The 25,562-nt window shown below is 32.4% G+C and overlaps 2 protein-coding genes and 1 long non-coding RNA gene across 8 annotated transcripts in view; 1 reads left to right on the forward strand and 2 right to left on the reverse strand.

Annotated features, from left to right (window-relative positions):
- Fadd (fas-associated death domain protein) lies at positions 1–1,226 on the reverse strand. 3 transcript variants are annotated; one of them, XM_075308122.1, is made up of 2 exons: positions 1,004–1,226; positions 1–931 (listed from the first exon to the last, which is right to left on the reverse strand). In XM_075308122.1, the coding sequence occupies exon 2, from the start codon at positions 886–888 to the stop codon at positions 163–165; it is 726 nt and encodes a 241-aa protein (XP_075164237.1). In that variant the 5' UTR covers positions 889–931; positions 1,004–1,226; the 3' UTR covers positions 1–162. The 3 variants fall into 3 exon arrangements, with proteins under 3 accessions (XP_075164237.1, XP_075164235.1, XP_075164236.1); XM_075308120.1 differs by having other exon boundaries at positions 999–1,226; XM_075308121.1 differs by having other exon boundaries at positions 989–1,226.
- A 1,488-nt stretch (positions 1,227–2,714) lies between these two features.
- Positions 2,715–25,562, forward strand: part of LOC142235433 (uncharacterized) — a 66,817-nt gene continuing 43,969 nt past the window's right edge. Inside the window, exons 1-2 of one of the 4 annotated variants that reach the window (XM_075306687.1) lie at positions 2,715–2,880; positions 6,671–7,222. In XM_075306687.1, the coding sequence (XP_075162802.1) occupies positions 7,137–7,222 (86 nt within the window). In that variant the 5' untranslated portion in view covers positions 2,715–2,880; positions 6,671–7,136. The remainder of the gene's footprint in view (positions 2,881–6,670; positions 7,223–25,562) is intronic. The other 3 variants (XM_075306685.1, XM_075306688.1, XM_075306689.1) reach the window with 3 other exon arrangements.
- Positions 3,653–4,520, reverse strand: LOC142235436 (uncharacterized). Its single transcript, XR_012721856.1, has 3 exons — positions 4,395–4,520; positions 4,218–4,314; positions 3,653–4,123 (listed from the first exon to the last, which is right to left on the reverse strand). It is a non-coding gene; the product is annotated as an uncharacterized LOC142235436 (long non-coding RNA).

Below are 25,562 nucleotides of genomic sequence, written 5' to 3' on the forward strand. Positions count from 1 at the left end.
TTTACATTTGGTGTAAAAAATATATTTATATGCCAATAGTACTGCACCACGTGCGAATTATAAATAGTGTTCCTAGGACTATATTATATGTACATTGGAACATTTCATGCGATTTCTTATCCTAAAAATAATTAAAAAATTCTGCAAATTGAATTTTCGCGTTTAATGACTCATAATATTTTCAACTTTACGCCGTAGATCTTTACGACGGCATTCCTCCAAAGCTCGACATATTATGAGGACATGCTGTTTGGGATCGTGGCTTTCATCTTCTTCGAAAATATGCAATAGTTTATGCACCCGTGAAACTAAATCACGGGAATATTCCATTTCAGCAGCATCCAATTGACCTTGAGTAATTTCCAGTTCTCTTCCAAAAGCTCTCCAGAATTTTCCAATATTCTCGGCAATTAATTTATATATTGCGGAACGTTTCTTTTCGGTTAGTACTTGTGGAGTCGATGAAGAAACTTTGGGCGGATTTTGAAGACGTGCGTTATCGCATCTGTCGTTGGCAGCATTTTCCACGTATCTCCGACCATCATTAATATTCAAATGTGTGCGGACTTCGTCGGCTAGTCTCTTTTCTTTGTATTGATTATATGGTTCAAGGAATGGGGTTAAATCATTTGGCGTATGATAGGCAGACACCGCCTCCTCCAGCTCATCACAACCATATTGATCGGCAACTACTCTCAAGGGGTCGATATTGTACTCCGATAAGATATCATGTCGCTCTAAGCAATCAATTAAATCTTCAATGTTCTTAATGCGACTCATGTTTCTTGACGAACCAATATCGTTCCGAAACAAAGATTTCAAATCTTCCAGATTGTCCTGGGCATTTTTATCATTAAGAGCTATGCGTTTTAAAATGTCGTAGGACATCTTTGCAAACTGAGAGTAAAAATGGCGGGTATCTGTGTTTAATCTACAAAGAGTGTACAAGATATAATAGTTTGATTGATTTGTGTAATAGTACCATTACCTAAGCTTACCCTACTTTATGCGATTACCACAAATTAATTCAAACTTTCAGTAGTTTATGAAGCAAAACCAAAAGCAGTGAAATTTGTAACCAAAGACCAAGGAAGGTATAGACATCTCAAGTGAATTCACAGCGCTGTAGTTTGTCTGCTCACCGTAGAGGGCTCTTTTACGTCTGCAATTGAGTGATTTTTTAATCTGGCTTTAATTTGCTTTCTTTCCTTTGTTTTCTTGATGACTGCAAATAAACAAAATCATTGTGAACCTAACCTAACCTATTGTGAATTATCAAACGATGTCTTTACCCTGCCAACATTTTTTGAATTTGACGGCGCCATAGACCAATTAAACTAGAGACATACCTTGACAATTCACCATGGTTTTGTTTGTTTGCAGTGCGCAGTCATTCCACTCAATTGCGCAGTCAAGTGACTCAATTTCTTTTTGGAAAACGAGAATTACCGTACAAATCAGTCAATTTGCATTACAAAAAAGGTGTGGATGTATAGAATTTTATATGCTGTTACAATATTTGGTGTTTCATCAAGAAAACAAAGGAAAGAAACCAAATTAAAGCCAAATTAAAAAATCACTCAATTGCAGACGTAAAAGAGCCCTCTACGGTGTGCAGACAAACTACAGCGCTGTGAATTCACTTGAGATGTCTATACCTTCCTTGGTCTATGACGGCGCTTCTGAGAATCCCCACCACCATAGACCAATTAAAATAGAGACATACCTTGACAATTCACCATGGTTTTGTTTATTTGCAGTGCGCAGTCATTCCACTCAATTGCGCAGCATAGACCAAGGAAGATATTTTAATTGGTCTATGTGCGCAGTCAAGTGACTCAATTTCTTTTTGGAAAACGAGAATTACCGTACAAATCAGCCAATTTGCATTACGAAAAAGGTGTGGGTGGATAGAATTTTGTATGCTTTTTCAATATTTGGTGTTTCCTCAAGAGAACAAAGGAAAGAAAACACAAATACAGCCAAATTAAAAAATCACTCATTTGCAGACGAAAAAGAGCCATCTACGGTGTGCAGACAAACTACAGCGCCGTGAATTCACTTTCGTTGTCTATATCTTCCTTGGTCTATGATAACAGCATAGACCAATTAAAATAGAGATATACCTTAACAATTCACCATGGTTTTGTTTATTTACAGTGCGCAGTCATTCCACTCAATTCATAGACCAATTAAAATAGAGACATACCTTGACAATTCACCATGGGTTTGTTGTGTGTTCGTTCAAGTTTTGACCTTATGCGCTTTACAGACTATCAGTTATTCCGGACGGAATGTCGGTGTTTGTAAAGAATCTTACAGTTGTCGGATCGATACGACTTGTCGGCGATGACCAAATAATCGGTAAATGTGTTATCGATCCCATAAACATGCAGCAGTATCGATTATGCCTTCGGACTTAACTTATAATGTGCACAATATATGGGATATGTTCGACACGAGCACTGTCGTTCGGAATAACTGATAGTCTGTAAAACGCAAAACACAGACATTCCGTCCGGAAAAACTTGTGGACGACGCCTTATAAATTGAACGACGCTATCTTCTCTACTGGTGTATTTTGAACGATTAATATGTACATGCGAACGGCTATGTATCGATTGGGCGATAATGGTCTAATCGATTATGAAATCCCAATTTCGATTTGTGGCATGTATTCCATGGCGATCATTGTCACTTTTTTCAATCGAAGTTGGGCTAGCAAGCCGTTCATCGGAAGTTGGGCTCGCATATTTTCGTATCGCTATCGGTCTTTAGAAAAGTAAAAAAAAAATAAAAAAGTGAAAACGATGAGAAATGAAATCAATGAATATGAATAGCCAAGTCGTTGAAATGGTCTTCGTGTGAAATCCTCAATCGGTAAATGTTTGCAATTAAAACATTTAATTTAGAACAAGAAAATGCGATAAAAAAATAGAAACTATATAGGGTGTGTGTGTGTGTGTGTGAGGCAGTGTTTCGACATCCAAATGTTTAATGTTTGTGCGTTAATAGAAGAATAAAGCAGAACTTTTTTTAAATTATTTGCCTTATCGATATGTTACGTTTAATTTGTTTTATTAAGCACACATAATTCAATAGTTGAGTTATTTATTGTATGCAGCACGCCCCTTTCAGACATCTTCATCATAATGAGCATAATCATTATTATTATTATGTATATGTTTTTGTTTTTGTCTCCGATGTAGGATTTGGAATACTTGCACACATACAGTGACGCGCATAAGTATTGGCACACCAAGCAATTTTGTTTAAAACCCATATTTTAAAAGTGATATAAAGCTATTTTAATGCCCTGTTCCTGTATATCGAACGAAACCCCACTCGAAAGAAATGCAGTCACTCGAATTCGAATGAATTTGAGTTTTTATATTTTTGAAAGTTCGTTTCGGTTGTATGAGAATACATTGAATGTCAAAAATGAGTATTTTAAAATTTTTGGCCTGAGAATTCATTCAAATGTTAACAATGTTTTTACTTATTTCTTGACACATTGTATACGTTCGTTTATTGCTCGACAACAAAATGACTTGCCTTTCGAAATAGAAGAACAAAAATCAATTTTCTTTCGTTTGGAATACGAAAGAAAGCTTTCGTTCGATATACAGGAACAGGCCATAAATTAAAAATATTTTAATTTGGAATCTAGATCATTTTTTATTTAAGAATCTAGATCATTTTTTATTAAAGAAAAAATTTTGTTTTTTCAATATTTAATTTATAAAAAATTAAAGGAACAAAAGTATTGGCACAGGTTGTTCTAAATAAGTTTTTTAGGTACTCTTGGGGCATTCCTTTTTGTTTGATAACACCATCAAGCAGACTAGACAATGAATGGACTAATTGTTTGTTTTATTTGTGCCCTTATTCCCCATTCTTCCGGACACCAAGGGCTAAACCAATTCTGGAGGTCGTTCTGAGTCGATCGCTATATATTTCATGGAGCTTAAAATCAATATTTGTGATAGGCACATTTTTTTTGCATATACCCTGACTGTGTTTTAGGGTACTTATGTGTGGCACTGTAATGTTGTTTTCCTTATGGCAGTATCAAAAATCTTTTGTGGCTCTTAACTCAACCGGTAGAGTTGTCTGTTAACATCTATTAACAATAAAAGAAATCCATCATTAACAAATGGTTATAAAAATATTCCAATATGGTTCAATGAATTGTAATTATTTTTCCAAAAACTTACTTTGTGCTTTTATCCAAATTGTTGTGTTCACTTGTTCCAATTACTTCTGCACCGTAGAAGATATTTTAACGCTATTCACGACTGCCTTTTGTTGGTGCTAAAAATGTTATATTTGATTATTATGTTTGTGTGTGTGTGCTTTTTCTATAGAAGCAAAGCAATAAACAAAACAGATACCTAATTTCTATTTACAATAATAAAACGCTGAACTGTCTAGTGTGACCTACGTCATACTTTAAGTCAACCTCATCGTAATTATTATTTGAAATCAGTTTCAAATGATGCATATGAGTGGGATCCATATATCATATAAGGCGAAGCTAATATCGACGGTTTTCGGAAGAAACGATAAATGTCGGAAAATCAATATTATTATCGGAAGAGTTTGTCCATCTCACATACATATCATATCAGAAAGCCCCAAGTGTGTGCTTTATATAATTATTTGAAGGGCAAATCGTTGAATAGGCTATATATAAAATGATTTTTTTCGCTGACAAACATGCATATTATGTCTGATTTATTTTTGTACTGGATAGACTAGTCATGATGGACTAAATGATTTATCAGGAACAAGTTCTATACATACATCTGCTGTTTAAATATAGTCATAACAAGAAAGAAATGTCTAAAATCGTGTGGGCCCGACTATATTATACCCTTCTCTACTTTGTATATGAATTTTTTTGATACAATCTCAGATCGTTCTTATATTGACCATATATGCCTAAATCGGAAGAACATATAGATGGGAGTTTTGCCTATAGGTGAAGTGGACGGCCTTCGGCTGGGGTTTAAGACTTTCTCCTATGGACAGAGTCCAAAGTGGGCTAACGCAGTCCCAAGGGGGGAAAGTTGCCGGCCTTCGGCCGGGGTAGAGTAAAACCATTAACCCAAAATGAAGATGAATAAGGGCAAATAAAACGAATATATTTTTATGTTAGCCTGATATGGAAATTACATACAAGAATCATTTCTCCCAAGTTGAATCATTTTTTCACCACCATTGTGCATCATCTTCTCATATAGCTACAATCCCTTAATCTTATTTTTTTCGATTTCAATTTGTTATTACATTACTGCAACAACAGATTGAAAACTATTTATTTATTTATTATTTTTAAGTTATACCGGATGCGCAATACGATTAAATACACAAACAACATTTCACCAAATTATTTCCAGTTAAAAAGTTTATTGGGTTTAAAACGTAATCAATCAAATATTTTATTGCTACAATTAAATTTCCAATCAAATTAAGAGATATAACCAAATAAGAAAATAATTTAATATTTTAACGATTTAAAAAAAATATTAATTATAGTAATAATCATCGTAATCGAAAAAAATATTTCCGAATAAAAATATAATTAACTATAATTATTATCAGAAAATTCATAGAAAAATACAAACTGTTATAAAATTAAGTTAAATAAATAAGTAAATAATACATAAATATTTGCCTCAATTAAAAAATTATTAGCCAGTACTTATTAAAATTTTGAAAGTTTCATTGAACGAATTAACAACTTAATTGGAAGTGCCGAAAATATCAATAATTGTTTAATCAAGTATAATATTTTAATTGAAACAAAAATCAATCATAAAAATTAATTGTATCAAATAATTTTTTAATTGGTACAATTAATTTTTTAATTGACTTTGGTGATTGATACTATCATTTCTGTGATTGAAGACATTTTAATTAATAATTAATTGGATCAATTAATTTTTTGATTGAAGACAAAAAATATTTTTTTTGTCTGTGTAGTGTGGACTGAAGATTTTCCAAAGGATTGGTCAAAAATGTCAAGATTTTATATATAAAAACCATCTGGCTACATTCGTCGAACCAAACTGTTTCCTCCAACTACGTATCCAATATTGGCCTTAATAGTCTTTTGTTCTTCTTGAAATGTAACATTACTTAAAAGAATTTATTTCGATTTTTTTCCACAACGTAAATGCAACTTGGATTTTGTTGGCTTTTGTTTCATAAACGGAGTGGCTTCTTTGGCCATACTTGTTCCAATACCTTGACTGGGAATACACTTGAATACAGTCACTCACAATCATACTCATAAGAATTACGCACACGCATTCTGTTCGTATGTGCCAATAATATTGGCCACATAAATGGAATGAAAATGAAAAAACAAAATATGTGGAAAAACTGTAAAGAGTGTGATGAAGTCCAACGAATGTAAAAACCAAAACGAAATGGGGCTAAAAAGAACGATATTTTAGCCATGTTGTGTGTCATAATTGAGAAAAAGAAAAATATCCAGATGATTGCGAGGGAAATTGATCTAACAACAAAAATTGGGGGTCTTTGAAAAATCACTAGCGTACATAGCACACACAAAACCGAAATCAAAGTAAAATAAAAATTAACAAAAATATTACTCATATGTGGATAAAACCAATGAATCGATTTGACTAAAATTAATAAGAATAAAATTAATAAAACAAAAAGTCGAACAAACAATAACACCGCATCCATAAAATAATAAACCTATATACGTAATATCCTTCCTTTTAATTATAAAAACAGCGGAATCCATAATCGATGCATTTGTTTAAGTTGGATCTTCACCTCAGTAAGATAACAATGTAACCGCAAACGGATTAAGTAGTGTTGTGAAACAGGCAAAACAAAACAAAAGCAGTAACAACATAAAAAACAAAAAAATATTGCAACAATAACAACAACAAAAGCAATTAAAATCATGAATGAAAGAGAATAATATAAACAAATATTTATTTAACGCGTTTCAATTTTAATTTCTCAACGATACAAAGTGTAGAAATTTGTAGGAATAAGACGAACAGTCGTCATTAGCACTGTTGGCGGAAACAAAAGACGTTTGTCAACAACACAGAGGCCAACAGACAGACGAAAGGAAAGAAGCAGACAATATGCCCTGCGATAATACAACAAAGAATTCTTCGGATATTGAACATGCCGATTGGTGTACTGGTGGCGGACAATCGTACAATGTTAGGTAAGTATTAATTTTGCGTTTTTTCATATATTTTATTTTTTGTTCTATTATCCATCGTATCCATCGCCCACTTTACCGATAAAGGGGGTGCCGCATGGCCCCTTATGTACGAATACCGTACGCACCCTGATCCAAGCAATGAAACCATCTACACAGAAAACCATTCATCACTCATATTATGAAGATGTACAAATTAATACCAACATAAGTAACTAAGAACCTGTGGGCGGTATAAATCCGTGTATGAATATTCGTTTCAACGACACCTATGTCTGAAGAAAACCAATTATAAACGCATACAAAAAATTAAGCCATCCTTCATACAAATTGCTATAAATACTCTAAACGGGAAAATATGTGACACCTTAATCAGAAATACGTTTCGAATGGTATAAGCACAATTTTTTTTATAGGGCATCTATTGGAAATCCCAAATACATTTTGCAATATCCGTTTTTACCATCGAATAGAGGACTAACGACCATTTTCATGTAACTGCCAGTTAACAGAAATTAACAGCCTGTTTCTGTATGTTATGTCGAACGAGCACTATCGATCGACCAAAATGCATAAAAACAGCTGATTTTTGGTTATAAATTCAGATGTTTGTTTCCATTTCAGTCGATCGATAGAGCTCGATCGACATACAGAAATTTAAAAAATCTTCTCTCCGGTTAAGTTTAACTGAAAAATGTTTGCAGTTAAGTTCCTAACTGGCATATGGAATATATACGCAAAACAGGGCTGCCAATACCGAAGAAATCGTCATAATCGTCACTTCTATTTTAAAAATCGTCAAAAATCTCTAATGTAAATAATATTAAAACAAACTAATTTTTTTGCTTAAAAACAAAAGTATTAATTTGATATAAAGAACAAGAAATTAACATACATAACTATTAGAGGTGTGCGCGTGAGTGAAATTTCACTCACACTCACGCCCATTCACGGAGTCAAATATTTATTCACGAACGCTCACGCACGATAAATGTCGTATCCACTCACACTCACGCACATTCACGAGATGAAAAGCAGTACTCACGCACGAACTACTTTCACAGACTCACGCTCACGCACGATTCATGACAATTCCCGTGACTCACGACAAATTCACGAGATTGGGAATGAGCAAAGGTAACAAAATTTATAAATAAAATATAGTTCGACAGCTAAATCAATTTCATTTAACATAAGTAAGAATTAAATCTCTATTTTTTAAGAATTAAATCTTTATTTTTATCGTGAGCGTGATTGTGCAGAAATTGTATTCACGCACATTCACTAACCGATTTTATTACTCACGCACGCTCACGCACGACATATTTATTTTAGTTCCATTCACGCACATTCACGAGAGTTGCTTCTGATTTTATTCACGACTCACGTGATTCACGCGTGTCACGACAATTTCGTGTCACGCGCACACCTCTAATAACTATGCATTTCATCAACAAAAGCATAATGAATTCAGTTTTGTATAAAAATAACATAAAAAATTTTTATGATTAGATTTAAGTTTTTATATAAAAATAAAAATAAAGACGTATATAATCGGGCAACGATTTTCCGAAATTTGATCATAAAACTCTTATTGATTGACTCTAATTAAGAGGTACAATTTTCTATAGAAATAAAATGTTGACGAAATTTAGGTTAAGTTAGGTTATGTGGCAGCCCGATGTATCAGGCTCACTTAGACTCTTCAGTCCATTGTGATACCACAGTGGTGAACTTCTCTCTTATCACTGAGTGCTGCCCGATTCCATGTTAAGCTCAATGACAAGGGACCTCCTTTTTATAGCCGAGTCCGAACGGCGTTCCACATTCCAGTGAAACCACTTAGAGAAGCTTTGGAACCCTCAGAAATGTCACCAGCATTACTGAGGTGGGATAATCCACCGCTGAAAAACTTTTTGGTGTTCGGTCGTAGTAGGAATCGAACCCACGACCTTGTGTATGCAAGGCGGGCATGCTAACCATTGCACCACGGTGGCTCCCTTTGACGAAATTTTCTATAGAAATAAAATTTTCCAAGAATTTACTATAGAATTAAAATTTTGACAAAATTTTCTAGAGACATAAAATTTTGACAAATTTCCATAGAAATTAAATTTTGACAAAATTTTCTGTAGAAATAAAATGTTACAAAATTTTCTATAAATTCAATATAAAACATTTCTTTCGAATAAAGCAATACAAATTTTCTTTCTATAGAAATAAAATTTTGACAAAATTTTCTAAAGGCATAACATTTTGACAAAATTTTCTAGAGACATAAAATTTTGACAAAATTTCCATAGAAATAAAATTTCGACAAAATTTTCTGTAGAAATAAAATGTTACAAAATTTTCTATAAACTCAATATAAAACATTTCTTTCGAATAAAACAATATAAATTTTCCTTCTATAGAAATAAAATTTTGACAAAATTTTCTAAAGGCATAACATTTTGACAAAATTTTCTAGAGACAAAATTTCCATAGAAATAAAATTTCGACAAAATTTTCTGTAGAAATAAAATGTTACAAAATTTTCTATAAATTCAATATAAAACATTTCTTTCGAATAAAACAATATGTTTTTTATATACTAACCACAAAAATTTGATCAACAACTTCAATATATTTATTTTTTTTTTAATTTGGTGGATTTTTGGTAAAATTTTCTTCAAATTTTAGTGGATTATTTTTGGCACGAGTGGCAAACGTGATACTAATAGTGTAGATGTAAAATGAGGTATAGCTCCTACATGTATGAAATTTCTAGCAAAAACTCTCTTTTGCTGGCTCTATTCAAAATTTTTGAACGGAGCTAACATCGTAATTTTGGGGGGAAAAATCGGAAAATCTGCATTTGCTATTTTCTGAGTAAAAAATCGTCAAAATGCCGATAAATCAGTAAAATTGGCAGACCTGACGCAAGATGACAGATATGTTCATAACGCGTTTTAAAAGTTCGTTAGCTAACGTAGCACTAACAAAGCTTCATGAAAATCTGGATTCTCATCTTTTTCCATTTGTTCACAGTGGATACATTTCTCTCTGTTGTGTATATGCTGCATTACTCCGATTCAGAACATTTTTGGCAAACAAATGGAGGATTATGTCGCAATATTCGTATATAGCTCACCTGGCGGTTTTTCAAAACCGGTGGATGGTGCTTTTTAAAACAAATAGCAGGCATAAAATCTTCAACCGGAGTTTCCCCGAAAATCATAAAAAAACGCGTAATTTGGAAATTATATTGTCATAGAAATCTATATAATAAATAATTAAAGAAAAAATAAGGTTTGCAGTTTTATTTAATTCGTTTAGTATGTTACAGATATTTGGATGTGTTCTTTTTATAATAGTTTATTACTATACTAGGATCAAAATCCCTAAATTTGACATTAAATAGGGAAATTTATATTGAAACTACTAAAATCGAATCCTCATGGGGTTATCGGTCTACCGAAAAATGAATTTTCCAAAACAACTGACAGTCGGTGTAAAAATACAAACCGCTCTACCATAATGTCCGTGAAGTTAAAGTTAACTTTATCTTAGCGGAAAAAACCGAGCTATGTTCAGTTGGTACAACAGTTCAGCTAAATAGAATTTGGGTCACTGTGCCAAAAATCGGCATGGGGGAGATATACCAAGTAGTGGTGGATACAGCTCTCAACGAGTAGAATACGAATCTGAAATCAGATTATTCAATTGGTTAGCAGTTTTTGAGAAATTTCGGTCTTAAGTTGAAATTCAGATTTTGGGTCGATTTTAGTATTTGGGCCACTGTGCCGAAAATCGGTATGGGGGGATATACCAAGTAGTGGTGGAGACAGCTCTCCACGAGTAGAATACGAACCTCAATTTTAAATTTTAGCTTTCAGTTTTATAGTCCAATTTTCGCCGACTCTGTGGGATTTTCAATTAAATCTTTGTATTTTTTTCAGCACTTTATACATATTTCTATTAAATTGCTTTAGCGCCTACAGGATGTTTTGCATTAAAGTTAATAATTTTATTTAATATTAATTTTTCCTTCGTACGTAATTGAGCTATGTTCATTATTTAGCTGAATTGTTGTACCAACTGAACATAACTCGGTTTTTGTCTCCGCTAAGATAAAGTTAACTTTAACTTCACGGACATTCTACAATATATCCAATAAGAAAAAGAGTTTTTTCGACTTCCCAATATGCCTATGCCGTATATTAACTCAGGCATTTTTAATTTGAAATTGGCATTTAATTTCGTAATAATTACGTGCCGTCACTGGCAATGCCCTCCTCGTAGCACAAAGCCATAATCAAATAAATGTCACATACTCATATGTAACCGACCATTTGCTCTACATACACACACAGTATCTATGTCTGACAGGTACACAAGTTTATACATGTACTTACTACTTACTAGCAAATAAAAGTAATTAAAGTCTCGAATTAAATTACACCGTTGTTTGCCAGTGGAAACATTTAATTGAAGTGTAACAATATCAATACTCTGGTATACACCCATCTGTCTAGCTATTGTAGAATTTGTATTGAGTATAAAGACTTGATCTACATACCGGTAAATGTATTTCATATGTTAAATGCTTTTTTTTGGATCAAATTAATAAATATTTTCTGAAATTAATTAATATAGATGCACCCCTATTGCTTTTAAGCTACAAGTAAAAACAAAACAACGGAGCAATATAAACAAAAGAAGTTCGCGATAAACTGGGTTATTTTAGTATCTTCAAGGTCAACCATGTAGTGCTTACTTACATACACATATTTCACACCTTTGGAATGACTTTCGATAAAATTACGTAGTTACATTTTAATGCAATATTGAATTGAGATAAAAACAAAGCCGGCTTTAATTCGATGGCAGAACGGTCAATTAAAAAATTGTATACATTAAACCACTATGTGACCAGGTTGTAACAACATTGATCAAAAGAAGAACAAAAGATTGATATTATACCAAATATAACACTAGGTCACAAATAACAAAATTTTCTGTGTTATTTGTTTCTAGCATACTTTTTCCCATTGATTTTTACCTACTAAACACGAAAATGAGTTTTAAAAAATTTTCTGTCGATTGGTTTTCGAGATACAAATTTTTGAACTTTTTTTTTTTTAATTTTTGGAGGTACACTTACAATTTTGAGCATATCTTTCGTCTTCTTTGATCTATTTGATCCTACTACTACTCAAATTAAAGAAAATTGAGAAAATTGATCGTGTTTTATATTTTATATGAATTTTTATATGGGTTTTTCTGCCACATTTTTACTAAAAAACCGCCGTTTTTTAACCTTTTTAAGCCGCCAACATCCAAACTACTTACCCGATTTGAAAATGAGAATGAGTTGTAGACGGCTCAATTTTCTTTAATTTGAGTAGAATTTTTTTTTTTTTTTTTTTTTCATTCATTTATTTAGCAATATTTATGCTATTTTTAAGTACAATTATATGTATAAATATCTACTTGAATTGGATTTCATTTAATTAAAATTTTTGTTTTACGTATGTAATAACTTTTTGCTTAAACCTATACAAATTTGTTTCGATTTTTATATCATCCGGCATATTATTATACATTCTTAAGCCATTATAGAGCAGTAAATTTTGACCAAAAGTTGTTGAAGAAAATCCTAATCTAAAATCAATAGCATTTCTCAGGTTATAGGGCTGGGCATCTGCTACGTAAACTATATATTCACGCATGTAATTTGGCATCAATCCATTCTTTATTTTAAATATGTATATCAAGGCGTTCATCATAATTCTCTGATTCACAGATAACCACTTCAGTGCATCAAGCATGTCGCTTATATGTGTTAAAAAGTTACACTTGAGGATAGTTCTCATTCCCTTGTTTTGAAGCTTCTGTAGTCTTCCTTTCCATTGTAATGTTCCCATGAACAATATCGTTGAGCAATATTCAAAGTGTGGCTTAATTGTGGTATTATATATATTTATAGCAGAAATAGTTGATACTTGATTACGTATCCTTCTTAAAAAGGAAATCTTTTTGGCTATCTTTTTACAAATATAGTTAAAATGCGCTTCGAATTTAAGATGTTTGTCAATTATTACTCCTAAATATTTGATTTCTTCTACTTTTTCTATTTCTACTCCTTCCATACAAATATTTTGAGTAGAACTGCCGTTTAATACCATTGCTTTCGTTTTGCTTGTATTAATCTTAATCTTGTTCATCTTTAAATACGTTTCAATTCCTTTAAGGTCTTCATTTACTTTTCGCACACATTCTTCTGCATCCTCTCCACTTACATACAACAGAGTATCGTCAGCAAACATACATACTTTTGAGTTTGCAACAACTTTTTCTAAATCATTTATATATATGAGAAAGAGAAGAGTTCCAAGAACTGCACCTTGAGGTACACCAAATTCATTAGATATTGGAGCTGATATGTAATTTCCACACTTTGTTCTCTGCGTTCTATTGCTTAAATAACTTCTAAACCATGCCAACTCAGTCCCTTTGATTCCATATTGTTCTAACTTCTTTATCAAAATGTCTCTATTTATTACTTCAAACGCTCGTTTAAAATCGAGAAAAACAGCAACTATAGCTTTTCGTTGGACCATTTCGATTTTCCATCCTGATACCACTAGATTTAGTAAGGCTTCGCAGCTATGATTTTTTCGGAATCCTGATTGCATTGGATATAATAATTGATTACCTTCAAAGTAATTGCTTAATTGGTTGTATACTATCTTCTCCATTAGTTTACTCAACGTAGATAACATATTTATGGGTCTTATTTCCGCAGGATTAGTAGTATTTTGAACTTTTTGAACTGGTACAACGCATGACTCTTTTAAGCATTTGGGAAAAATTCCATTTTGGAGGGATGAATTTATTATTCTTTGTAAATGTGGTCCTACTATATCAAAGTTTTGGGTGAGCATATTTACTGACAACATATTTTGATCTTTCTTGTTGTTCATGGTTTTCATTGTGTCCTTTATTTGAGTTAGATCCAAAATTTCGAATCTAAATTTTAATTCTGGATTTACGTTTATGATGTTTTCATAATTTATAAAATCAATTCCATCAGATATATTTTTGATGCTTTGGATGAAGAAGAAATTCAAACCTTCAGCTATGTCTTTTTCGCTACGTAAAATTTTTCCATTAATTTCAATTTCGTTTACGCAAGTGTCCACCTTCTTTACCACAAGCTTTTTAATAGATCTCCACATATCTTTTTGTGATCTACATTCACTTATTTTGCTATTGATGTAATTTGCTTTGGCAAGGCTTAACTGTTTCTTGTATTGATTCCTAAATATTCTGTATTGATTCCATGAATACTCATTGTTATACCATATGGCCATATTATGGAGATATATTTTTCTATGCTTCATTGATTTTAAGTGTTGGTTGAACCACGGATTTGATTTATTTTTTATGGTTCTTGAAATTACCATACTCTTCAAGGCAGAATTTATATCATTTAATAATAGATCTGAATAATCTTCAAAATTTGCAAACATCGAATTAACATTGACCATACTACAATTTAGCTTCCCTCGCAGAATTGTGTTATTGAATTGCAGAACTCGCATATTAGTTGGCTTACAGTAATTGATTTCTTCTTGAGATGAGATAGTTATTTGTAAAGTTTCATGATCACTGATATTGAGACTATTTTCTGTTTTTACTTTGATATTATTTATATTAGTAATTACATAGTCAATTAAAGTTTGTGAATTGTGTGCAATTCTTGTTGGTTCCATGACAACTTGTTTAAAAAAATTATCTTCGATAATTTCCTGTATGCGTCAAATAGGTCAAAGAAGACGAAAGATATGCTCAAAATTGTAAGTGTACCTCCAAAAATTAAAAAAAAGTTCAAAAATTTGTATCTCGAAAGCCAATCGTCAGCAAATTTTTTAAAACTCATTTTCGTGTTTAGTAGGTCAAAATCAATGAGAAAAATTATGCTAGAACCATTCACAAAACGACTGTTGGCTAGTGTAATTACACATTAATCGTTTAGGAATCGATCTTGTTCGTAAATAATAATATCGAAATTTATGATATATTATTTTGAATTAATTAATTTTTTTTAATTAATTTCTCTACCATGGTGAAACTCATTATTACTTTCAGAAAAAATTGTGTTTTTTATTCAATTTTTCAAATATGATACATTGACTATAGCGACTTTCAAAATTTTCGATACCAGTTTGCATCACAACAGGACTCAGTTTTGGCAATCGCCTCTTCATTCAACAACAATTTTCATTCATATGAGATGTGAGAATAGGAAATGGACGTAGAGGCCAGATTTTGAGAATATGCTGGATGCGGGAGGATATCAAAGCCGAATTCATGGATTTTTTGTCATGTAGCTTCTCACCACTTTAGCTACAGTATCCTCATGAATCCTGTTCAGACTTGCCTGGTATGCTGCCTGATGTAGAGGTTGTTGGCAGGTGATTTTGGAATCTTCCTCCTTAAATCTTAAGGAATTAACCCCCAAATTATTATAGATTTTTTTCGAAAACCCAAAAAAAAAAATAGGAATGCATATATGTAAAAATGAGCTTCCAAAGAAAATAACCCCCAAATTATTATAGATTTTTTTCGAAAACCCCAAAAAAAAAAAATGTAGGAATGCATATATGTAAAAATGAGCTTCCAAAATTTGTACACACTTCAAAAATCCAATTTTACAAAAAAATGTAATAATGCAATATGTATGTAAAAAGCAGATAGGACAAAATAATTTAATGTATAAATGTTTTAATTCAACATAATTAAAAAAACAACGGTTTATAAACTATAAAACTCTACAAAAGTAAATTTCAGTATATACACCCAAAGCAAAAATACTTTCCTCCCGAAGGAAATTTTAGATAAGCGAAATTCTCATTTGTTTGAAGAGTAAAGAAAGAGGAAGTTTCTTTAAAGAAGTTTTTTTAAAGCTAAAAGTAAACTAAGGTTGTCGAAAATTTCGTTCCTCTGAAAAGAAAACTCTTCTTTCATGCAGTTTTTGTCAGCGCTTCTCTCAAATGTCATGCAGTTTACGTCGGCGTCATCCAGTTCAGTTCTCTGGATAGGATTTAGAACCTACTTTGTAGTAACAAATGTTCTTTTTTATAAATGTTTTCATTCCATTAAATTTTTTGGCAGACAATTTGAAATTATAACTGCCGATGCCTTTATAAAGAATTTATTCAAACAGCGCGTCGACCGCAACGTCGGTAATACCAAAGCTGCAGGCATTGTGCGACATCTATACGGTTGATATTTGATTTTTTCGCAGAAGAGAACCTTTCGTCCTCTTGTATTTTCATTCTCTCTGGTGCAAGTCGCGTCGGTGTTGCCAGATTGTATTTTGATAATGTGACGCTTCTTCTATTCACAATAGCAACTTATTGTGACTAATTCATTCAAAAAAACATGAAATTCAAAGTGTTAGAGTTTCATTAATAATCGCAGCAGTAAATATTTATTACTGTTTTGAGCATTTCATACATTAAAAATTTAAAATTTCAATTCTTTTCTGTGTTTGTTTTTAAACAGCTGATGACAGTGTTGCATATTTTTGGAGATGTACTCTGTTTTCTTTTAGTCCTTCACGGCTTAGGGTATCCAGTGCTAAAAGTAAACACACCTATTTTTATATGTTCTTCAGTTGCAGTGTACGATTTGTTGGGATAACTAATTTAACCGTTTCACTTGTGGGAATTTAAGGAATAATATAGAAAAGCCAAATGTTAACAAAAAATAAACTGAAACCATAGCTTTCTATTGGTATAACAATCTTTTGCCAAATAGAGAATCCCAAATATATTTTTCTATATCCGTTTTTACCATCGGATACGGGACTAAAAGATCTATTTTTCACATATAAATCTGGAACCCCATCTTTTTCCATTTGGCCACAGGGATCACATTTCTCTCGAGGAGCAGGGCCTCCACTTTTTCCAGGCTATATATTGAGACTCCCAAACACGTTTTGTAATATCCGTTTTTACGATCGGATAGAGGACTAAAAGACATATAAATCTGTAACCGCATCTTTTTTCGAATTTATTTTCCCTTACATTCATAATTCGACTTTTTAATAAATCGAAAAGTCTGAAAGTGACCAAAACCGATTTATAAACCAGTAAGGAAAGTCTAAAGTCGGGCGGGGCCGACTATATTATACCCTGCACCACTTTGTAGATCTAAATTTTCGATACCATATCACATCCGTCAAATGTGTTTGGGGCTATATATAAAGGTTTGTCCCCAATACATACATTTAAATATCACTCGATCTGGAAGAATTTGATAGACTTCTACAAAATCTACAGACTCAAAATTTAAGTCGGCTAATGCACTAGGGTGGAACACAATGTTAGTAAAAAAAAAAATATGGGAAACATTTAAATCTGAAGCAATTTTAAGGAAACTTTGCAAAAGTTTATTTATGATTTATCGCTCGATATATATGTATTAGAAGTTTAGAAAATTAGAGTCATTTTTACAACTTTGCGACTAAGCAGTGGCGATTTTACAAGGAAATTGTTGGTATTTTGACTATTTTTGTCGAAATCAGAAAAACATATATATGGGAGCTATATCTAAATCTGAACCGGTTTCAACCAAAATTGGCACGCATGGCAACAATGCTAATTCTACTCTCAGTGCAAAATTTCAACTAAATCGGAAACTAAAATCGTCTTTGAGCCGAAACAGGACCCTATACCAAATTTTAGGACAATCGGGCTAAAACTGCGAGCTGTACTTTGCACACAAAAATACATCAACAGACAGACAGACAGACAGACAGACAGACGGGCAGACAGACGGACAGACAGACAGACGGACATCGCTCAATCGACTCAGAATTTAATTCTAAGCCGATCCGTATACTAAAAGGTTGGTCTATGATTACTCCTTCTTGGCGTTACATACAAATGCACAAACTTATTATACCCTGTACCACAGTAGTGGTGAAGGGTATAAAAAATAATCGAAAATGCATTGAAAAGGACGACATTGATTGTCGAAAATTCAAACTTTTCACACTTCGGAAAATATCTAGAAAAGATTGAAAATCTTGTTATATGTGAAACACTGAATAAATGAATAAATGAACTCGGAAACAAACTTCATAACTTCAGTCTATTGCTTACTGATAACTGCGTAAAAATACGTTTACTATGTGCCGGGAAAAAGCATAAAGCTTATACGAAATTTATTAAATGTATGTTTATTTATATTTATAGGATTTTTATTACTTTCTTATCATTTGTTGTGCCGGTGCTGATAAGATTAAAACGCAAAACAAAAAAATACCATCAGGGGAGTACTACCAGATAGTCAGGACAGTTCATATAAAAATCTAGATAGATTTTCACACTAAATAAATCATATGAATCAAGTTAAGCGTGAATGAATTGTTGACTCTGTGAGATATTTACATAATATTTAATATACAACAGGCGGTTGATAAAATATTAGAAACACAAACAGAAATATTTTTTTTGTATTAATGTATCCATTCGAATTGGGCTATAACAATTATATTTGTTATATATTCTACAGATGTTGATGTTTTTGTTATGTTGTGGTTATTTATCCACTTATTTTAACGAGATTGAGAACCTTTATTACCATGCGATGTGTCCATAGTGATGTGATGGTGTCATTTGGCCCTTGATTGCGGATGTATCCGATCTTACCCACGAAGTTATTAATTTCGTTGAATAGGAGTAAATGCGTCTGCACTTGTTTGATTCTAGTTACGCCGAAATTACACTCAAAAAAAGTGAAACCTCTATTTCACTAAAGCCAATTTAACTTTATTTTAGTTTATGGAATTATTATGCTTGGAGAATGTTTCCTTTACATTTTTGGTACATTAGTTAAATGAACCAAAAAACGGGGAAAAATTATACACAAATGAAGCATGAAGATTTACTAATTTCGTACTTCTCACAAAAATTTCGTATGGCACTAAAGACATTCTTGCAATTTTGAACTCCCATTTTTAGTTTCAAACTACAAAATTTTCTTTAACAAGTTAAAAAAAAAATAGTTATTTCTAAAAAATTTTCTTGAATTTGTGGAAAAAAACTTTACTTAATTTTGTGATATCGACGTGATGTCAGCGTTTGTAATACTGTTTATTTAAAAATTTTTAAAAATAATTGAAATTTTCTAAAATTAACCCAAATTGATTGATTCACTGTTTTTTCAGTGTATCCTTCTTTGCTGAGGAAGGTCACGATACTCGAGCGAATTTTGAAACAGTCGACTTTTGGAATTCCAATTGATCAGATAAAATGCCAGTGGTACACATTGGGGAGGACAAAAAATCAATATTAGAAAATTAAAAGTATCATGTACGAGGGCGGTTCGGAAACTTCTTAGCCTATCAACGAAAGAGAATATTTAATTTTTCAAAAATATTTTTATTTTTCAATATAATCTCCTGAAACTTCAATACACTTAGTCCAACGCTTTTCTAGCAATTCTATCCCTTGATTAAAATAGTTTTCCTCAAGGTCTTCAAAATAGTGGTTTACAACTGTAATTGCATCTTCATTTGAGATAAAACGCTTACCAGCAAGGATTTTTTTTAGATTTGGGAACAAGTAAAAGTCACTGGGAGCCAAATCATGAGAATAAGGTGGGTGATCAAGCAACTCGTACTTTAATTCGTTGATTTTAGACATTGTTAAAACACTCTGGTGCGTTGTCTTGATGAAAAATTATTTTTTTGTGTTGTAAGCCAGGACGTTATTCTCGAATTTGTACATTTAATTGATCCAAAAGGTTGCAATGGTACTCAGAATTTATTGTTTTACCTTTTGCAGTCAATCAATAAAATACCTCTCAAGTCCCAAAAAACCGTTGCCATAACCTTACCAGCCGATTGAATTGGTTTTGCCTTCTTTGTGCACTTCCTCCAGCTTCAGTCCATTATTTGGATTGTTCTTTTGTCTCTGGAGTATAGTGATGGATTCATGTCTCATCAACAGTTATGAAACGACACTTAAAATCCATTTTATTTCGCTTAAAACGATCCAAACAAGCTTGAGAAATGTTCATTCTTATGCGTTTTTGATCGACTGTTAACAAATGCGGCACCCATCTTGCAGAAAGCTTTTTCATCTGTACCCAGCAAAAAAATTTGGAAGTTCTTCCAAAGCCACAACTTTAAAAGCACTTCCAGAAGTTGTACTACCAATGATGTTCTTTATTTTAACTACACAGGAAGTTCTTTTCATTCAATTTTTTATAACATGCTTTTTTCATATTTTTGATGGGTAATTTTAACTTTTTTTGTTTCAAATTGGTTAAAAACAGTTTAAGAATTCATAAAATGGTACAAATTATTTAAATTTTGTCGAAAAAAATGCTAAATCCAATCTGAAAAATTTGTGAATTTTTAAAATATTTGAGGTCAAACGTTTTAGACAAGCGTTAGAATTCATTAACAATTATAAAAAATTAGAAAAATTATTTATTTGACAAAATATCACAGAATTTTTTAATTTACATCTAAAACATTGAATTCGGATCACACCTAAAGAAGTGATGCAAATTCAGTGCACCGGCTGTTGAAATGGGGACTTCCGTCCTATGACAAGCCCATGTTAAACTCATCGCTTCTGCGTCAATTTTGCACCACTTCCGGATCCAAAAAGAACTTTTTCATTACTTTTTTGGCGACGATTTGGGTAGTTCTTCATGCAAAATTAAATTGACTCGATCATTTGGGATGCCCATGATATTAGCAATTTCACGCACTTTTATTCGTCGATCATTTAATACATTTTAAGCACTTTGGCTACAATTTCTGTTGTTGTTGCTGTTTTTGGACGTCCACTACGTGGATCACCTTCAATGCTTGTACGACCACATTTAAATTCAGCAACCCAATTTTTTACTGTTGCATATGAAGGAGCACTTTCACCTAACACATTCACCATATCATTATGAATTTCTTGTCCCGATAAACCTTTTTTATGTAAATATTGCGGATGCGTCTTTTTTGAACACCTGTTTCTATATGAAAGAGTTGCCAGATCGAAACAAAATTTAACATGTGCTCATAACAGAGGTGGAAGTTTCCAAAACACTTTACTTTTTTCTGTTTATACCGCGCTTTTTGTGCTACACAGAAAAAAAATTCACCAAAATTTTTCCAATTAAAATTTTAATTGAGTTATAAAAAATATTCAATTAAAAATTGTTTGATTAAAAAGTTAATTGTATCAATTGATTTTTTAATTTAAAAATGTCAATCATTGACATTTTTTAATCAATCAAACTTTAATCAACTTTTTCATTGGGAATATTTTGATGATATTTTTTTCTGTGCAGGGGGGTTACTATGCAATTCGTTTCGATAATTATTTTTATTCGAGAAACGTTTTCGATTCGAATTCTCTTTCGTACTATGTAATACTATCGGATTCACCAAAAAGTGTAGCCATGTTATAACGTAAAATTGCACCACTTACGAATAATAAAAAAGGTGTAATTTGGCAGTATTGTCAGTGACAGTCAAAAATTGATAAACAAAAAATAAAAAAAGTTAGTAAATACTAACTAACGAATCCTTTAGTTCGTACTTTCTTCGACTGTGCCTGAGTAAGTATTGTCATTCATGCCTGACATAGCTTTAACCATTTTTTTCTGATACTCGATTAGGTTATCCACCTGTCGTTTTAGCAATTGCCGCTCTCTTAGCACACGACGAGTGGGTGTTGGAGGGCAAGGAGTAAACGGACGAGAAGTTGTTGAGCTCTGTGGTTGTTCAGCTCCTTGTTCATCGTTAACCATACATACAGCTAACTTGTTCTCCAATAAATGTAGGCCTGCGTTAGATAAGCTGGCTGGTGCATTATTTATGCCGAATTTATTGGCACTCAAGCCTTCTACAGCTTCTCTCATACTGAGAACGGCGATTGCTCTCTCCTCCAGTTCAGTTATGGAGCAAAGCTTTGGTGGGTCACTTCCTGTGCCAGTAAAGTTCTGCTTATTATACCCACCACCATAATAGAATGGTGATGGGGTATAATAAGTTTGTCATTCCGTGTGTAACACATCGAAATATCGATTTCCGACTATATAAAGTATATATATATTGTTGATCAGGGAGAAATTCTAAGACGATATAAGCATGTCCGTCTGTCTATCACTCTACAGCCTTCAATAATGGCGCTATCGTCCTGAAATTTGGCACAGATTCGTTTTTTGTTTGCAGACAGGTCAAGTTCGAAGATGAGCTATATCGGTCCAAGTTTTGATATAGTCCCCATATAAACCGATTTCCCGATTTGGGGTCTTGGTCTTATAACAACCGTAGTTTTTATCCAATTTGCCTGAAATTGAAAATCTAGAGGTACTTGAGGACCATAAAAAGGTGTGCCGAAAATGGTGCCCCTCGGTCCATGTTTTGGTATAGCCCCCATATAGACCGATCTCCCGATTTTGTTTCTTGTGCGCCTAGAAACTGTATTTTCTATCCGATTTGCCTGTAATTGAAAATCTGGAAGTATTTTTGGACCTTAAAGAGGTGTATCGGTCCATGTTTAGGTATAGCCTCCATATAGAACGATCTCCCGATTTTACTTCTTGGGCTTCTAGAAACTGTATTTACTATCCGATTTGCCTGAAATTGGAAATCTAGAGGTACATATGGATCGATCTCCCGATTTTGCTTCTTGGGCGTCTAGAAACTGCATTTTCTATCCGATTTGCCTGAAATCGAAAATCTAGAGGTATTTTAGGACCATAAAGAGGTGTGTCGAAAATAGTCCGTATGGGTCCATGTTTTGCTATAACCGCCATATAGACCGATCTCCCGATTTTTATTCTTGTGCTTCTATAAACTGTATTTATTACCCGATTTGCCTGAAATTGGAAATCTAGAGGTATTTGACGACCATTAACAGTTGTGCCGAAATTGGTGTGTATCGGTCTATGTTTTGGCATACCCCCATACAGGCCGATCTACTGATAGGTGTGTCGCAAATAGGGTGTATCTGTTCATGTTTTGGTGTAGCCCCCATATAGACCGATCCCCCGACTTTACTTCTTGGGCTTCTAGAATCCGTAGTTTTTATCCAATTTGCTTAAAAATGTAAATATACTGGTATTTTAAACCCTCAAAAATCTGTATCGCATTTATTTTTACCGGTCCATTTGGTAAGGCATCGATATAGACCGATTTAACTTCTTGAGGGTACACCCAAAGAAACAATATTTTCCTCCGGAATGAAATTTTAGACAAACGTAATTCCCCTTACGTACAAAGTATTTTCGTTGAGACCAAATTGATCGCAATTTTTGATAAGCGATTCAACGATTGTCTCTAAAATTTGTGTCAAAAGAAAACTTGTCTAAAATTTCGTTTCTGAGAAAAGAAAACTCTCCTTTCAGTGTATAGCAGGCGCACTGACCACGAAAATTGCTTGAAACTAGTAGTCATTTAAATAATGGCGGGAAAAATCTACAGATATAAGATTGCAAATCTAGGCTTTATTTAATCATTTACACGATATCTTTATGATTTCTCTAAAACTCAAACAAAGTGGGTTCTTATAAATCCCGAATCTGATCTAGTCTTCATAGGTAGAATCTTTAAATTTATCTTCGGGAAGTATAATGAGCGTTGAACTGATTTGCTTTGGAGAATATTTGTCATCAAACCACCAGAAATTTTATATATTATCAAGTAACCTGCTACGACGATGATTCTTCAAAGTAAACTATTATATTTTATTCATGGTGGTGGGTATTTAAGATTCGGTCCGGCCGAACTTACTACTGTATATACTTGTTTTTTTTTCTTAACATTCCTTTGAGGTATGTTTTGTGGTCTGACCAAACCTAAAAATGATTCTTTTTATTTTTATTGTTAAAATATAACTTTTGTAACCAACATACTTTTTTTCCAACCTGACACATCACGTACAGGTGGACCCATCTTGTTAATGTCGCCTTCCAATCTTTTCCACAGATTATGGGATTTAGTCTTTGCATCGGGTGTCCTTTTGCCAAATCGGGATGCTTCGACATAAAATCCACCATTACCTCAAACTGGCACTGTTTAGTTTGCCGGTTTTTGCTAGTTTATGACCCTAAAAAAATGGTATTTTTTTTCGAAACGAACACTATTGACATATAAAATTTCGAAAATCCAACAGAATTTCCGATTGTAGAAAATTTACATCTCGAATACGAAATAATACATAGTGGCACCAATTCCTTTTCGATTGATGTGGTTATCAAACATATTAACTCCCCAGGAAGAAAATTTTAATTTACCTGTTTGTCCTGCTTTGTTTCTTCATGTACTATCAAGGCCCTTTAAAAATTCAGACTGCGTTTCAAGTAGAAATTATACTATGATTTTTTGTAGTCAATAACCAAAAAGTTAATTAATTTAATTAATTTTTGAAGATTTTTCAGAATTATTAAAGCCAAGTTGACCTTAGTCAAACAAAATGTTCTTTCTTTGCAGAGATAGTAAAATTAACATTCTAAATATGCACATCAAATTTGGTTAAAATTGATTAAATCCCGATTAGCTCCCATGTATATATTTCGACCGATTTCGATTGATTTGCTTCAAATTTTGCACAAATATGATTGAAATTTTACACTGAGCGTAGAATTATCGTTTTAGCAATGTGTACCAAATTTTCTAAAATCGGTTAATATTTAGATATATCTCCATTTATATGTATATATGTACGCCTGACTTGGGAAAATATGGTAGAATATTTCATATTTTACAACTGGAAAACATTTAAGATTCTATTTAAGTGCTGATTCAATTAAAAAATTAATTGATTCAATCACAATTTTAATTTGAGTAAAAAATTAATTGATATAATTAGCAAAATTAAATTAAAAATTTAATTGATATTGATTGCAAAACCCAATTAATTTTTTGTTTAAAAACATAACTTTTTTCTGTCATAACTGTCAGTTAACAGAAAGAAAAATGGAAATATCTTTTCTCCATTTAACTTTAACTGAAAAATGTTCAACAGTTAAGTTTCTAACTGGCATATGGAATATATACGCAAGATGACAGATATGTAGCTATCACGGTTTAAAAGTTCGTTAGCTAACGTAGCACCAACGAAGTTTCATGAAAATGGAGGTTAGTGTTTTAATTTGATTAAAAATGTTTGAAATACATTTTTAATTTAAAAAAATTTCCATCACTTTTTTTAACTGACTTTGTTTTCCGAGTTTGATTAAAAAGTTAATTGTATCAATTAATTTTTAGACATTTAAAAAATTCAATAATTGACTTAATTAACTTTCTCTTGATTAAAATTAATTAATT

This window comes from Haematobia irritans, chromosome 4 (assembly GCF_050003625.1).
Source record: "Haematobia irritans isolate KBUSLIRL chromosome 4, ASM5000362v1, whole genome shotgun sequence".
Taxonomy (NCBI): domain Eukaryota; kingdom Metazoa; phylum Arthropoda; class Insecta; order Diptera; family Muscidae; genus Haematobia; species Haematobia irritans.